The sequence below is a fragment of the Pristis pectinata genome, chromosome X, assembly GCF_009764475.1.
Source record: "Pristis pectinata isolate sPriPec2 chromosome X, sPriPec2.1.pri, whole genome shotgun sequence".
Taxonomy (NCBI): Eukaryota; Metazoa; Chordata; class Chondrichthyes; order Rhinopristiformes; family Pristidae; genus Pristis; species Pristis pectinata.
The window spans coordinates 10,716,328-10,733,990 of record NC_067450.1 but is presented as its reverse complement, the minus strand read 5'-3'; the positions used below and the strand labels follow the sequence as shown (position 1 = coordinate 10,733,990).

Genomic DNA, 17,663 nt, shown 5'->3' with positions numbered 1-17,663 from the left:
AGGGAGATCCCTCTGTAGTTACCGCAAGTGGACTTTTTTTTATGAGAATGGTAATAATTACAGCATCTCTGAGGTCCCCTGGCAAGTGCTCCTCTTCCCATGTGTGGAGGATAAGCCAATGAATTTGTGGCTGAAATCTCTCTCTTCCAATCTTTTAGAACTTCAGCAGGGATAACTTTTGTTTTCAAGGCCTTGTTTTCAAGTTGATATATGACCTTGCCAAGTTCTTGTCTGTCAAGGGTGGTAGCAAGGTTGGACTAGTTCTTGGGCAGATGCCTAAAGGTTGCATGGAACAGATAGCTAGAAATTCTAATTACAGCTTGTGTCTAGTTGCCACAGATCAGATGGCGCATTCCTCAACATTTCATGACAGCTATTTTCTAGGAGCTATTGTTGATTTGATTCAGTACCTTGGGTCTTAGCCCTACACTAAGTTGTGATCCTTCTTTGTGAAGTTTTTGATTTCCTGACAGAGTTTTGAGAACTCAGCTATTGTATAATAATTCAGTGACTGAATCCAGTATTCTGGTTTTGAATCTGCTGGTGTTAATTTATCCAATCCTTCCATACTGTAGTGGAGCAAGCTACCATCTTGCATTTGACTTCCTAGCTCAGTTGTTTCATTTTGTCATTCTCCAGATGAAATTCATACTGTGGTCACAGTTGGAAATTTGGGTTCAATTTATGTAATAAATTGTGCTGGTTTTCGGGAGCTAAAGTTTCTGCTGAAACTTATTTGCCTATCACTGTTTGTATAATTGACCGTGAGCTACCATAGTCAGGTTATATTTTAGAATATAATTTTTTAGTATTAAAGCTATGCCTTAATGTATTTGAGAGTTATAACTTGGTGTAGTTCTGTCGATACATATGCAAATGAGCTCATCACAATATAGAAGCATTTTTGTGCCTGAATTTCCTTAATCTTTCATGTTGATTTGGCTGAATTTGGGCAAATTATGCTGGAAAAAAACATTGTAACCACATAGAAACTCCAAACTCCGACCTTTTTGTAAGTCCTTTCTATTCAGTATTGCATTAATTATTGTCAAAAATTGTCCTCTCCAATGCTATTCTCTGCCATGAACTACTTCAGCTGAGCATCAAATGACACCAGCAGTCAGAATGATGCCCAACAATTTATGTACATTGTTGTTAACTGCACAGACTCCTGCCCGAGTTTGGGAGATCATACTGATTGCTTTGAGCTGTACATATTTCCCAATTTTAGCATGTTTATATATTACATCTTGTAATTTTGTACTTGTCTCTTACAGGGACAGGATGATGCTGCTAAAATTAGAACAAGAAATTCTGGACTTTATCAGTGATGATAAGTGAGTAAAATTTTGGTGTGTGCGTTAGCATAAATAGCATTGCGTGTGATGACCAGCTTGTTCATGAAGACAAACTTAAGCTTTCATCTGGCTGCAGACAGCTTTACATATTGAAATATATTGCACATGTGGATAATGTTTTGAAAGTTAGTTTTGAATATTTTCACCTTCGGAGCTAAACTTTATTTGGAAAATACAGGTTTATGTTCTCTGTTCCCTATTAAAATACCATTTGTAAAAGTGGGTCCAAAATTGGTTTCTTATTTATTCGACACCTCTGTTTGAATATGTGAAGCTTGCAATTTTGGTACTTATTGTTGATCACAACAATTTAAATTTGTCTGGAGATGCTAAAACAGAACCCTATAGGATCATGGTTCGTGTGGTGATGAGATACAAGTTTCTTGAAGTAGTACATGGTCACTAGCTGACACAACAGCACATGTACTGGCTAACACAGCAGCACATTTCAGGGTCATTTCTGGCCCAAAGCACGGGATGTACAGGTTCATGGCTCTGGAGTTTCAGGTAAAAGAAGGATGTCCTCTGGGGGTGGTGGGGGGTGCGTGGTAGGACAGCACTTGGCCCTTCTGTCTCTGCTTTGTGGCAGCTGGTGCTACCCTGGTGTCCTTCCATTCCTTATCCAGTCCAAGGAGAAATGCCCAGCAAGACCAAACATCCCTTTGTCCTGGTAACCCTTCTAAAATGGAGTCATTTTGTTTTGAAGTGAAGCACTTTCTTTTTGAGGCACTTTTTTTTAAAAAAAGTGAAATCCTTGGAGAATTTCCTGGATAAATGGTGATGACGTGTTGGTTAAATCTGGACAAAGTCGCCCAATGTATTTCAAACCTCCCACAGCTATTGAAACAGTAAAGGGTGATATAAGTTTAAGAAATGTTCAATCCCCCTGATAATTGTCTACTGTTGGGAGAGGATTGTTAGGTCAATTGCTATCCACTAAAATGCTATACAGCCTCCTCAGTGAGCTCTAGCAAATGCTGGAAGCAGCAATTGGTCCCTATTATTCCTCCTGTAAGTTTCAATTTCTTACCAAAATGCTGTCTTTGGCTAAACTGCCATTTCAGGCTATGACACCATTTTAGTTAACTTGGAGGTCAATTAGTACCTAAAATATTTGAACAAAGTTACCCCCATAAGCTGAGCTGAAGTTGTTCAATTATTTTGTTTAGCCTTTGCTCTCAGTGTTGCTTTTACGTGTAATGGTATCGACCATATATACGTGTCATCCATTCAAAGGCAGACTGAAGCTAGTACTCTATCTTCCATTCTGGTGCCCAACTCTGCACAGTTAGGAACCTGCACTTTACACAACTGGCTACTGCGCAGGTTCTGAATTTCTCAGTCTTTCAAAGTTGCATTAAAATCCCATAACACTACCTTTCTCCATTTTTGCATTATTTTGCATCTTTGTTTGCATTATTTTCTTTAGAGTTGATGCATCACTATTGGTCAGTTTGCAATGCACTGTTTAAAAACAGATACAGAAGTTAGTTTCCATTGAATTGAGCAATGCCTGTTTTATACACAGATGAAAGATGGTAGCTGTTCCCAATAATTTACTTCTGCATACACTTACAAGTTTTTTTGTTTTTCCGTTGTGATGTGTAAAATTGCAGAATCACATCAAGATATGTGGTCATTGAAGAATTGTTTACTGAGGCACAGAAAGCAGGATCCGATTAGGTTTAAGTCTGCAACTTTGAGTTGAGTGTGCCAAAATTATTTTGGCCATTGATTTGAATCAGAGATTTTGATACTTTACATTTGTCGACTCTTTGTCTTCATTTTGGCTTTGACTTTGTGTTTCAATTTTGAGCAAATGCAAGTGTCATAGTGTGAAATCAAGACTTAAATACTGTAAAGAGAGCCAAATAGTGCAGGAAACAGTGATATGGAGTATTATTTGTTTCTTGCAAAATACTGAGACTGCTGGAAAGCTGAAAAAAATAGATTTCTGGAGATTCTCCACAGGTCAGGCAGCATCTGTGGAGAAAGGAAGTCATAATGAAAGTCATCAATCTGCAACGTTAACTCTATTTCTCTCTCCATAGATGCTGCCTGACCTGTTGAGTATCCCCATTATTTTTTTGTTTTTATTATTTTCTCTTAGTGAGCAGTAAGAATTGGACTTGGTAACAGAGCAAGGGATAACTTGGTGAGTGGGGGGGGAGAGAAAGGGCTAGGATTTGTATTGCACCTTATCACATCCAAAAAGTCCTCTGCCTAGAAACAGCATTTCACAATTTTTGGCTGTACTAAAACATCATTGCATGTAGTGCTGCTGCCCTCAAAAAAAAATTGTGAAACTGGCTGCAAACAAGTATGCAATAGTTTGTTTTTTTTGCCCTAAGACAAGTTAACATAACCTGTGTAGATCCCAAAGAGGAGGGCACCCAATTTATTGCCATTGCCTTGCCATGCAGCAATTGGAAAAGGGCTTCATTGTTTAAAAACGCACTCCCCGTGGCAGCTGCATAGCAGCGAAACACTTTCTGGCTGACAGGGAATGGAAAGAGCACCAAGGTTCTTTGAGAAAGACATTGAAGTACTAGTGAATAAAGTGCATGCAAGGGAAGTGAACATGTGCAATGGAGCAGTGCCAGATAAAGATGACCATTGGCTATGTCAAGCTGATATGAATTACACTATGAATCTTTAATGTTGAGATGTGCTCTCTATTATTTGTTCTTGTTTTCTCTCCTTTCCTTCTTCTCTGTCACCTGCCCATCCCCATCTCCCTTACACATCCCGTACCACACACACAACGCCCAACAGATGCCCCACATGTGGATGATGTCTATATGTGCTCAATGAAAATGGTTACGTGGAGCATATTTTCCATCGAGGCAGTAACTGCCAGGAAGCTGGACTAGAAGGTCCTCTCCCTTGGGCAGATGGACCAGTATCATCCATTCAGTGAGTTCCTCAATAGTTAAATTCTTGCTCATTTGAACACTTTGGGAGGTGTCCGAGCAGTTTCCAGTGACTTTTGGAAATGCCTCGTGAAGTATCCCATTGTAAACTGAGTGGCCCTTTCAGTTGTGTCTAAATTGTGAACTCACTGACTTACGCTGCTTGTTCTTTTGTGGCTGCTTAATGTCAGCATTTTCCTGGATCTGGGAGCTCCAATTTAGGCTTCAAAGGTGCATAGCAAGTCAATTAATGTCATTAGGTATGTGTTGGATGTTAGGAAGTTGTCAGCCTAGTAGCGTGGATCCCGATCCACTGCCCAGTTCAGTTTCGTGATTGATGTGATTTTCCCCCAGAATTGATCGTTGGCGTAATTTACTCCGGCTAACATTGATTTTGGATCGTGTAGTGCTGGAAAAAAACAGTGCTATGCAATCAATTTGTCAGCATTCAGGTCCTATTAATTACTTTTGGAATACATCCACTTTTGTTGTATGGTCAATGTGGTAGCCAGTTTGTATAACAAAACTCCTGCATAAGTTAATGAGATAAGTTACCAATTGAAATAAAAACATAAAACACTGGAAATATTCAGCAGGTCAGGAGCATCTGTAGAAAGAAAAACAATTAACCTTTTAGGTCGAAGACCCTTTTCTTTGTCCTGAATGTTCCAACATTTTCAATTTTAGTTTCAGATTTCCAGCATCTGCAGTTTTTTTTTATTTTCATCTTAAGTTAGAAATTGATCTGTTTTGGTAGTGAATGAAGTAGGAGTATTGGCATTTTTGAGTAGTACCATAGGGCCTTTTACTTTCACTTAACAGATAGCTGAGACCTCTGTGTATCATCCACAGAGTGACAGTTCTAAAGATGTTGTATCCCAAAACCCTTCATTGATTAAAAATTTAAGGAAATGAAATTAAGACTTCCCTTTTCTCCTTCATTAAAAGTCCACTTCATCTAAATGAGAAAAGTTGCTGGTGCAGCTTTATAACTAACTTCTTTTCATGGTTCTGTTATTTTCAGTAATCAATACAAGAAATTTCCTCAGATGACCTCCTACCACAGAATGCTGTTACACAGGGTAGCTGCGTACTTTGGAATGGATCACAATGTTGACCAAACTGGGAAAGCTGTTATAATTAATAAAACGTTAAATACAAGAATGTAAGTATAAGTTATTGGTGATTTATTTAGTATGCTGTTTCTTAGTGAAACCCTGACAAATGTGATTAGACTAATAAGCTGACTATTCCCAAGCCCCTTTTTATTATTGATCTAATAATAATACTAGTACAATCTCTATCACTTAAAGCGCCCACACAAAAACGGCCATTTGCTTACATCATCCAAAAAGGGGTACCCCCTGATAATTTAATGCCAACTTCAAAGTTGCCAGTCATAGCATTTTATGTGCTCTGTTTATCTTGGGCGGAAACAGCTAAGCACCCAATATTTTTCATGAACCACTTCTATGTGCAGCCTTTTCTTCTAGTTTGACATTTTTGGGGAGTTTTGCACATGCTGTACTCTGATTTTCTTGCCCAGTTCACATTCCTGCCGATTTTGCATTTTCAGTCATTGGCTCTGAAAAGGGCACTTTTTTTAAAACAGAGTATTTCCACATTTGTTCCTCTGCCTTTTGTGATGTGGAAGGAATTGTGTTGCAAAAATAGTGACCCATGATGTAACATAATAGCCAGCAGACCTGAAGAAAGTTGTCTTTCTCTCCTCCCTGTAATAACCTATCCACAGATTCCTAATTTTTAGCCTCTTCTTTGGGAACAGCAGTTGGTGAAATGTATTTGTGTCTTTGGTGACTGTGTATGTCTGGATCTCAACTTTGAAAGAATAACAAACATTTGAGAATCGGGGAGTTTCAGGTAACTTATTAGAGGCAAAGGAAGAAAACTTGCTTCAAGCAATTGTGTTTTGTGTTTCTACTGGAATTTTGGATGCAACACCTCTATGGCAATAGCCAGAGGTGTTGAATGAGATTTGAACTGAATGAGATTTTGGTCAGTGGAGTTGACAACAGTGCAGCACAAAACAACTGCTTGAGGACCTAGAGAAATAGGGATATGCAACATGGTAATAAATATATTTTCATTTCCACCCCCTCTTACTTCTCCCCCCCCTTGTAAATTGAGAGTGCCCTTCCCAACCCCCATTGACATTTTACAACAACTATTGAGTTTTTTAAAATGGGTACATGTATTGATACTCATTTAATTAATGACTTTGCTTCGGAACCACAACTTGTATTTACATAGCACCTTTCACGTAGAAAAACTTCCCAAGACGTGTCAAAGATAGAAAAATGCTAAGTCAGGCAAGACATTGAGATCGGTGACAGAAAGCTTGGTCAATAGATGGGTTAAAAATGGATGATAAAAGAGGAGCAAAGGCCGGGGGAGCTTGGGCCCTAGGCGGCTGAAGGCGCTGCTCCAACGGTGGGATTGGCAGATGAGGGCAAACTTGCAGGGTTTGATGAGGTTAGAAAAGTTCAGGAAGAGATTTAAAGACAAAATTGAATATTTTAAATTAGAAGTGCTGTGACATTGATGAAAATATGTGGGACCTTGTGTGAGATGGGAAAATGGAAGTAAAATTTTGAATGAGCTAAGGTTTAGAGGGCAAGAGATGGGAGGCCAACTAAGATAGCAATGGAATCGTTAAATTTGGAAGTAGTAACAGCGTAGATAAGGTAGGTGGGGTAAATTAGGGGCAGAGGTTGGTAATGTTATGGGAATAGTGGTCTTTATGATGAACTGTAGGACATTCAACCCATTGAGCCTGGTTGAGAGAGTTTGAGGTTGCAACTGCAGCACAAGAAGCCAGAATTACATTTTATCAGCCTGAGACAGTACCTAGGAAGAAGAACATAATCAGAAACAATCATACAGACTTTGAGCTTCCCAGTGTTTAAGTGAAAGCTGGTAGTTCATCATTTAAGGTTTTTCTTTTTCTTCAACGTAGACCAGAGCAGAGGTTTTCAGACCATATAAAAGATGAGAAGAGTATGGATTTTCAAAAGAGATTTATCTTGAAAAGAGATGACACGAGTCTAGACAAGGATGACAACCAGGTGAGTTCATGCATGGTGTGGAGTTAATTTACAGAAAAGGTTAAAGAGAAAGAGCAACATTGTGAGATTGTGGTGCAATCGGTTTAATTCATCTATCTCTCAGACATTCTAAACTTGGTGAACTGCATTCAGAATGGCTACACTTACAACTACACTTATCTGAGCTCCTGACTTTTGTGCTTAAAGGGAAATAAAATGGTGGCAGAAGGGCAAGTGTTACCATATCCTGCACAGCTAAGAATCTACTTGAGCAGTGCTGAGGGGAAATTTCTGCAGTTATTTTTAAATAAAAACCCAGTATGCTTTAAATGGAAAGAATCTGATAAACTCCTCTTGAAATGTTAATTCTTTTTTTAAACTGCAGTTGTATTCATTTGCAGATTTGTTTCAAAATTTCCTACTAAAATGGATCATGGTTTCAACGTGTACTACAATAAATGTTTTTTATTATTGACCTTAAGCTAACTTTATTAATGGCATTAACCAAACCCCTCTGAGTTAATATTGAATAGTTGTTCCATAGCTTTTTGCGTGACTGTGGAGGATAGGAGGTTCACATTGAGAGTATCAGAGGAATCGAACCTACAAGTGAAAATAGCATGGATCAGAGTTTCGGTAACAGTAAACCCGACGTTGGGGTTGACGTGGGCAGTATTGGGAAGGTGGAAGTAAATGACTTTGGTAATGGGTAGAAGGTGGGGTTTAAAGCTCATTTCAGTATTGGACAGGTTTTAAAAGGTCTTTTCTAAACAGCTGATTAGGCAAAAGGAAATAAAATCAATAATGAGTTGTGTATGGGGTGGGGGGAAACTATACTGATAGCCCATACAGCGCCACTCTGCAGAACGTTGACTCGTTAATAATGTTCTTGGTCCTCCAGTCTGAATGCTCACAGGTACATAGTGTGAATCCCTGCTGGCGCTCCCACAGCAATGAATTGCCCTCAGGTTGGTTTGGAGGGGGTGCCTGTGGGGGCTGATGTTGGGCTGGCCAGGAAGATCAGTGTGGTCCCTCAGCTTTTAGATGCGAGCTCAGGGTTGCACCCTGGTTGGCATGGTGAGTGTGGCTATTGGTAGGAACTGGGACTATGTTGTCAGACCACAAGATCCAATGGTCTCCTTCGTCACTCCCTGTTGGATGTGATGGAAGCTGTTACTGTTGAGGTTGTTATCAGAGAGGGCAAGGAAGCTGGGTTCACACGAGGCTGCTGGTACAACAGCGCTGTCAGTAAAGCATATGTATGTATTTATATAGTGCTACGATGATCTCTCTTAACTCTGATTCCATTAACGCTCTCATCCTTACGAATTCATGCTAAGCCCTAAGTGAGACACCGCACCCATTGTGAGAGCTAAATCAAATTTTCAGGTATCAAGACAGGCAGTCTGACATTATGAACAAAGTTGAAGGAATTGATGAGAACTTGGTGTCATCAGCATATAAATGTAGAAGAAGGGGGAACAAAGGCTAGTTTCTTTGTGAAGTCCAGAGGTGACAGTGCGGAATGGAATAAAATTATTGCCAAGATGTGCTGGCTATGCTTGTACAGACAGGACTTGAATGATACGAGGTCAGTTCCTCTGGACTGTAGAAGAGTGCTGGTTGAGGACAATGGCTTCATGTACATATAAACGTTTTTGTTTATTAATTCAATCACAAATTGTGGACATCTCTGGCAAGTCAGCATTTATTATCCTTCCCTGATCTACATGGCTTGCCAGGCCATTCCTGGGGAGAAGTCAATGAAAGTTAAGGATTAATTCACCGAGGATGCAATCACAACGGATGTCATCATGAATTTGGCAGGGTGATATTGGTATTGTGAATTGCATTGAAACAAGCAATTTTGTAAGTGATCATCAGATCATTCTTTATAAATGTGTTTATGGCTTTGCTACACATGGAACAGGGGAAATGTTACTTCAGATTATTCTTGCTATATTAAGATGACAGTTAAGGTCATGATTTTATTATTTTAATATGCACCTACCTATTTGAGAGTTTTGCACCGTGCAAAGGTTTTGCCATTCATGGGTTCACAGTCCCGAACCTGAGGACAGATTCAGCTAACAGTTTCTCATGAGGATTACCGGTGGCAGTTTTTCACCTTGCTGTACTGGAGCTGCATGTTGGGGAACAACTTTTTTGTACAAGTCAACTTAGAAGATTTCTTTGCAGAAATTTCCTGCACTTAATTGTTTGGTACTATTTCAGATGAGAGTTCCATTGCGCGATGACCGGAGGAGTAAATCGATAGAGGAAAGGGAGGAGGAATATCAGCGGGTCAGAGATCGAATATTTGCTCGAGAAGTAAGCCACATAATAATTATTCCTGGAATAAGTTTACTTGTTTTTTGCAAAGCTGGAGATTATCTATAGGATAATAAATTGTGAAAATTTAGAACCCTGAATGTTTTCAGCTTTTTAAGTTTTCATTTCAGATTTCCAGCATCTGCATAATTTTGATTTTCATTTACCTTTGTATGGTCTTTGACAATTGATTTTCCTGCAGCAACGTATTTCTGCCTGGAGGATGACGTAACCTAACTGGTCCCAGTTTCTGGATTGGGGTGCTGCCATCATGTTTGTGTTTGTGTCCCTGACGAAACAGTGTTGGTTCCGACAAGACTGTGCTCCAAACATCTTGTCAGGAGGACTCTTTCACTCCTGTTAGCTTTCTCCACTCCTCCCATGTCAATCATGCTATTCCAAAGAATTGTGTTTTATTTTCCACTTGTGGCACTAAAGTCACCCAGGATGATGCAGGCCAGGGTTTTTCCCAATGTTACAGTAGCAGTCCTATTTGATCTCATCCATAGCTTCCAAGGTCATGGTGTGTGTGCTGATGACCAACGCGTGTTCTATTTTGAAGTGAACTGGGGGGTCCCAAGATGTTCACTTATCCCACAAGGGAGTTGTTGTGTTACTAGAATAGCTCGTTCTTGACAGCAAATCCATCCCCATGGAGAAGATGTTCCTCTTCAGGTTCGCTGTTCCAGAAGAAGATGTAGCCACCACTTGTTCTTTGAGCTGGCCATTACTTGCCTGTTGTATCTCTCATCAATGAAGTGGATTTCAAAGTGTCTAAGCTCCTGGGTTGTGATTGGGCAGTGTTGTTCAGGTCTGTCAGTTGTGGGATTAACCATGAGGGTCCTGATATTCCAGATCCTGAACTTCATGTTGAGGAGCAGAATTTGCCTGTGTGTGGTTTCTGTTAATGTGGGATGGCTGTTGTACACCAGCTACCTCACGAACTGGATAGAGTGAGGTCTTGATCCAGTGGTGAGGGAGTCCAAGGTGACTGGGGCCAGGCTCGGGTGTATGGGTATTAACACGCATATGGGCACATGCACAGGAGCCTGTCAGCATGTATGCATTCCCCCTCCCCCTCCCTCCCATACGCAGATTGGTCTCTGCTATCTCCTCACTCAATTCTCCCCATTGCTGATCTATTCTTTCAGTGACCTGTAACCTTCTCCCAACTTCCTTCAGTCCCCCTCCCTCCAACTCTTAGTTCCCCTTCCCCTCTTGAGCACAGGGCTGCTGACCCCCCACCATTCCTTGCTTCCCTCCATTGGTCACCTTTCACCATCGCTTTTCTCTGGCCATCTGCTCTTTACACTTTCCTTCTTTCACCTTACCACATCCCTCTTCCCTTCCTCTCCAGTTCTGAGGATAAACCCCATGCTCTGTCACGAAGTAGCAGTCCCTTAACAATGAGCTGTGCCAGGGTGATGGACAGGCACTGTGACCTGCCCTGGGGTGATGCTGTGGCTGAATGAAGCCCACAGAGTAAAGACTGACCTGGGTGTCCCCTCCCTCTCCACCCTTTCTGCCTTCACTTGCTCCCTTTTATCTTAGACCCTCTCTCCCTTCTTATCTCTCACAATTCCCAGGCTCTCTTCCCCTACCCCAACGTCAGCTGTCGAATGCTCGGCTTGCAGCTTAGTGTGCGTAACCCCCTTCCTCCCCGAACCTCTCCCTGCAAACCTCGGGGAAATCTTCAGCCTCCTGCCCAGTGCTGCCTCGCGTCCGCCAATCGTGGTCTCCTGGCTAATGGCTGCTGATGCACCGCACATTGAAATCAATTCATTACCAGGCCACAAGAATTTATTTTAAAGAATTTATAGCAATGATGATTTAGGTTAGATATTTTTTTTTGTTCAGGCAACAGCTCCTTGCACTATTGATTTGAATGCATAGAAAGTGATTAATAGGATGGCCAAAAATGTATCCAGCTAAGATTTTGTTGAACATATAACCACAAAGGGAAGTTTTCTTGTATGTAGTAATGTTAAATCTTTCTTCTACATGTCAATGATTTTTATATATGATGTGTTATTTGCAATTGCTATGAATGTTATATGGACAGAAATGGAAGCAGTTTTACACCCAGCAAGATACTGAAAATTGCAATCAGATGAATAGCAAGTTGGTGTGTTTTGGTTGTGTAGATTAAGGAAAGATTGTTGATGAAGACAGCAGGAAAACTCCCTTCTCACCATATAACAACATGAGGGCCTGGAAATGCACAATGCCAAATCAAATAGTGCTGTGCAGTTGGAAATGGGCTTAATCTGGAGTAGAGCAAAACATTAATTTATAGGTAGGAAATTTGACCCCTGACATCCCAGTGGGATTTTTGTTAGAAACGTCTTTCCATTGTAACTCTATCCATCTATCCCTCCCAAAATGATGCCAACAAAGTACATTGCCCAAAATAGTCTCCAGTGTGATGTTCAACCTTACTGGTCTGAAAACCAACAGTTGCTGTCCACTCCCAGAACAACCAGCTTTTAGTTACACTGCTTCCTCTGAAACCAGCGTATTCAATGAGGCAGCAATCAAACTGCCATCTTTGTCAAGCTGCTCCAGAACACACTGCAGCCTTACTGCTCACTCTACAGACCAATCACATAAGACCGAGCCTTGCTTGTATCCTCAATGAGTATTCTGCAGCCAAAAGTTGCTTCCAGAGGGTCATAAGGAGATGCAGCGCAGAAACAGGCCCTTCAGCCCATCAGGTCTGTGCTGACAATCAACCACCCATTTACACTAAATCCATTTTATTCTCCCCACATATTCATCAGCTCCTCCCAGATTCTATCACTTGCCTACACACCAGGGGCAATTTACAGGGACCAATTAACCCACCAACTCGCACTTCTTTGGGATGTGGGAGGAAGCCAGAGCACCCAGAGGAAACCCACCCAGTGACAAGGAGAGTGTGCAAACTCCACACAGACAGCACCTGAGGTCAAGATTGAACCCGGTTCTCTGGCGCTGCAAAGCGGCGGCTCTATCTGCTGTGCCACTGTCCCACATTATGCTGTGTTTGTCTACACCTACCACTTCTCTAGCTGGTTGTTATGGACTGAGGTCATAAGCATCAGCCAAAAGGACCATGTAGAAGGGGGCAGAGAAGAATTAATCACCGAAGACTTTATCCATCCAGGGTTTACAGAGACACATGCTTTTATCTAAACTTCTCTGAGGAGGCTACCCATACCAAGGCAGTTCTCACTCAGATCTGTGGCTTCCTGCCACCTCACATAGGCTCACAGATGTGCCTCAACTACTTTGTCCATGGAAATGTAGTTTGCATCTACTCTTGGCTTCCCAGCCTCTGGAATATTATAGGCCGTTGCCACTAACCACTGCTACGCTTCACAGTTTGTTGCTCACTATTGCATTAGGGAAGTGGCCCAAGCACCATTCGAAAGAAGAGAAGGTTTCATCTACTTTTCCTTAACCTCACAGAAGCATGCAGATTGGGCACAGGGATTTGCCTATATTGCAGGAATTCCAAAGTACAGCATTCTTACTCTATACCCATGTCCTTACTAAGACATTCCTGGCAACCTCCTTCATAAAGGACATGTATCGTGTTCTCTACTAGCCTGGCCAAGTCCCACTGACCACCTCTCCCGTACGCAGCATCACTTTGCTGAAGTTGGAAGTTGCTGCTTCTAACATGTGAATGTCCCTGTCTGTGTGTTGCACCCGTGAGACTAATTGCAGACATCTGCAAGGTCATGGCAATTGATCCATAGAGTAGCGTGTGGGCAAACTGACGTCTTGGCATTATAAAGGGAACCCAATAATGCTGTTCTGTAAATCTGCATATTGAAGGTTGTGATCTTTATGGGATGTTTTACGAGCAACTTTAGAATGACACACAATGCTGTTTCATTTCCATTAAGAAGTAGTGAAGGAATATATAGGCTAAGATGTTCATTGAGACCCATAGCAAATGCTTATAATATTGAGGCGTCAGCCTAGATTTCTGCTTAAAAAAAATCAATAGTGCTCTAGGTCCTTTTGTCAAAAAAGGAAAGAAACCTATCTGCAATGCTGCGGAATGTTTGAAGTATATGATGGTTTTCAAGTGCCTGAATAGCAAGATCATTCTATTTAAGGACATATTTGACCCACAATCTTAAGATTCATAAACTGCTCTCTTCTCTTTCAGTCCTCGTACAATGGCTACCTGATGGAGAGCAGGTCAGTGTCACCTGCGCGGCACTTGTATGTGTAGTTATTTATTCTAATCTAAAGAATGTTGCAGACTTTCAGAAATATGTTTATTTTTGTAATACAATCAACAGACTCTCCAAAGAAGGCAGTTCTTCTATTTTGCAAAAAAGGAGGCAGCTTTTTAGGTATTCAACTATTTATTGAAGCTCTAGCTTCCTAAGCAGCAGTGCTATGCCAGTGCATGGGTGTTTGTTGTTGAATGGCTTTGCAGTGTGTTTGTCATGGTTCCGTTTACTCTTCTGTCATTGAAAAGTTTTTCTATTTTGCTGGTCTATGTCTGAGAGTGCACAGGTTCCAACTTCCAAAACTAATTTCAGTTGATCAAGTAGGTTTTAAATTTAACAATCAATTTCCAGTTTCTCGTGACTTAAATCTTAATCAGCACTAAATAAAAAGTCGTAATAATTAATTGCAACAAAAACATGGGCTCTTATGTACTTTCTGAGAGCTCCAGGTTAGCTCTGAAGGGAGTTGAGTGATCGTTTTATATATTCTTAAAAGGTTAGCTAAACCTAACTGCAGTGTAATCCCAGATTGGCAAAAAAAAATTTATGCTGTAGTGCAACCATTTTTGATGAGAAATGATTCCACATTTATCCAGCAATTTATTTTTTTTCCAACTTTATTGGTTCTCTGTGTCACACAGAAAATGACAAATAGGGATCTGCACAGGAATTCAAGATTGTGTGATCATCGATAACTGGGGGAACATTTTGCTTCAGTTACCTTGGGTGTCTATGCAAGACTTGAGTCCTGAGAGAGATGCAGCACAGAAGTGGGTCCCACGGCCCACTGTCTGCATCAACCACCCATTTACACTAATCCTATATTAATCCTGTTTGGTATTCTCCTGACGTTCTCATCAACTGCCCCCAGATTCTACCACTCATTGACACACGAGGGGCAATTTGCTGTGGCTAACTAACCTACCATGCCGCACATCTTTGGGATGTGGGAGGGGAAATTGGAGTACCTGGAGGAAACCCATATAGTCACATGGAGAACATGCAAGCTCCACACAGACTGCAGGATTGAACCCAGATCTCTGGCACTGCGAGGCAGCGGCTTTACTAGCTGCACTGCTGTGCCACCAACAGCTGAGAAGACGAAGCCTTTAGAGTAGTTTGTTGGAGCATTTCCATGTAATTGAACAAATTGATGTATTTCGTATGTGAACAGCATAACTCTTTAAATATATTCTCTGCTAGCTTTTACACTGTGGTCTGATTGTGCCTGATCAACATTGTGGAGAAAAGTGTGCCTGTAATCCATGTCAACAATTTGAGGCTGTGCCTTAAGGTTAAAGTGTGTGTGCGTATTCATGATTTCATACTACTTGAATTTTGTTGTCCTTCTTAAACAGTGCCTGAAATTTGAATGCGTGTTTATTTTTTTGTCAAGATGATTTTAAACTTGAGCATTGCACATGAAAAATAGGGTACTTGATTTATACAAGTTGGCTTCATATATCTCATGGATTTGCAAATTCAGTATATAATCCTTGGGATACATACCTGTTTGATGTGCCTATGTTTTGGTTTTCTTTCAAAGCAACAGTGAAATAGCTGATCATCAAACCTAGTGGAATAGTATAGCAGCCACATTGTGGCAAAATTTGTGTGGTATTTCTATTATCTAAGTTAATGTTTAAAGTCACAAGAAACAGTAATCTTCAATAAATCTTTTTTTTTAAAAAAAGGAAATTTTTAGGAACATCAGAGAAGCAGGTGTAGACCATTTGGCCCTTCTTGCCTGTTCTGCCGTTTAATGAGGTCATGGTTTTTGTTTTTACTTCAGTGCTTATTTCCCCTAGTCACCTAAGTGTATCAAGGTAACTGTGAAGTGTCATTGAACAGGGCAGTAGAACAGGACACTTCACTGTTGCGAGTTGTTTTGAACAGGGCATGCAAGAGCCACTGATTGATGTGTCCATTTTTACAGAGGGAACCGAGAGTGCCTAAGCAGAGCTTCGAGCAGCCGTCAAAGCAGTACTGAGAATGAGCTGAAATCCTCTGAGCCTCGGCCGTGGAGTAGCACAGACTCTGACAGCTCAAACCGCAGTTTGAAGCCACCAGTAACCAAAGCAAGCAGCTTTAGTGGAATCTCCATCCTGACCCGAGGAGACAGCATCGGCAGCAACAAGAGCGTAAACAGGGTCTCCAAAACAGGTGCGCATTTTGCTGAGGTACTTAAAGTTGATTTCCATCCAGTCTGGGTAAATAATCAGTTGGTTTCATGTCTCTTGTGGAAGTGTAAGGTATGTATTTTTTTTTGTCCAATCTTTTTGAAGGCCCTGATGTCATTCCTGACTGAATGACATGTTTCTCAGGTCTCACTCAGTACACTTTTTATATCGGATGCTAACTAATTCTATTTGAGTAGTTGGGGTGGGTAGCCATCTCATTTATTTCCCCTCCTTGTAGAGAGGTGTCTAGATTTCATTTAACACCCTCCCACTGGCAACATGGCTAAAGTTTGAAGCTCGACACAAGGAATCACAGGAACAAACTGTTCCTGCTACTCTGGAGTGTGACATGTTGATGTACTGCTGTAATGAGCTGCCTCACTGCCAGATTGCACCATTTCATGCTGTCACCCCTTCAGTACTGTACTCCCTCAACTGGATTGTCCCACTTTGAGAGGTGTTTGTTTTGTGCTTCTATTGGACAGTTCCAATAGCTCGTGACCTGATGTTTGGGGATTGTATTTATTTCAAACTCTGATAAGCAACTGAAAACCTCACTTCCATTGAACTTTTAAAATGTCGGAACACTGACAGGGTGCAACTCTTGTATAGAACAAAGGCTAAATCCTGGCATGTCATCTATTTCCATTTAAAGTCAAAATGGGAAAACTCGCTAACAAACAGAGAAAATTAATGATTTCTTTATTTTGTAACCTTTGTTTTAGGGGTTGTTTGATTGAAAGTACTTTCTTGGAGCAGTTATTTCCTTTTAACAATTTCTAGCAGGAATTTCTAGCATGATCAGTTGAAACTACAAAAAGTGGTAGAAATGTTTGGATTTTGAATTGAGACAGAAAAAATTGTGTAGTTTTATATTTTGTACATGTTTATAAAGGGGAACAGAATGAATTGAAAATAAGTTAGGATTCCTTCCAAACCTGTTAATTATGCTACTTTTAATCTTTTGCCAGTTAATGTATTTCTAGAATATCATGATACTTTTTGAGATTTTCTGTAACAATGTTACGATATCTTAGCTGTCTTTCCTTTTGTCACACACTTCAAGTCTCGGCCCTTATTATTTTGAAGTGCTGTGAACTTACTTGTGTGATTGGGAGGAATTGAACAATAAAAGTGAGTAGATGTTGATTGTTTGGGAGCTGCTTCTAAGCTAGTACAGCACCCATATAAAGCTTTGTAAGATCATTCTATCTGTGCTATAAGAATTGGGACTCCTGTTCTAGGCTTGCCACTCGGGACTCCTGAATTAAGTTCATCGGGTTTTGTGCAAGCATCTGCACAGCAGCCTGGGAGGACCGTCCTATCTAATTCTGCACAACAGCAGCAACTGCCACCCACTCCTCAGCAACAGCCAATGACCAATCACATGATATCACAGGTGAGTCACCATTCAATGTCCCTCCCCTTAACATAAACTGTATTAGATTACTTGCCTGGAATGTTGCATAAATTGAGGGCAAAACTTTTAGTGTTCAGTTCAAAAATGTTTTAGATTGCCAAGTTGTGAAGAATTAGGAACAAACACTTCATAATATAATCATTTTATTATCTCGGTACGTAATGC

General features: G+C 40.7%; 1 protein-coding gene across 5 annotated transcripts in view; it reads left to right on the top strand.

Annotated features, from left to right (window-relative positions):
* Positions 1-17,663, top strand: part of LOC127567007 (R3H domain-containing protein 2) — a 200,485-nt gene that overhangs the window by 114,630 nt on the left and 68,192 nt on the right. For 3 of the 5 annotated variants that reach the window (XM_052009616.1, XM_052009615.1, XM_052009618.1), the window contains exons 8-15: positions 1,278-1,337; positions 5,295-5,435; positions 7,248-7,356; positions 9,571-9,666; positions 13,829-13,860; positions 13,965-14,018; positions 15,835-16,061; positions 17,323-17,477. In XM_052009616.1, coding sequence (XP_051865576.1) covers positions 1,278-1,337; positions 5,295-5,435; positions 7,248-7,356; positions 9,571-9,666; positions 13,829-13,860; positions 13,965-14,018; positions 15,835-16,061; positions 17,323-17,477 — 874 coding nt within the window. The remainder of the gene's footprint in view (positions 1-1,277; positions 1,338-5,294; positions 5,436-7,247; positions 7,357-9,570; positions 9,667-13,828; positions 13,861-13,964; positions 14,019-15,834; positions 16,062-17,322; positions 17,478-17,663) is intronic. The other 2 variants (XM_052009619.1, XM_052009617.1) reach the window with 1 other exon arrangement.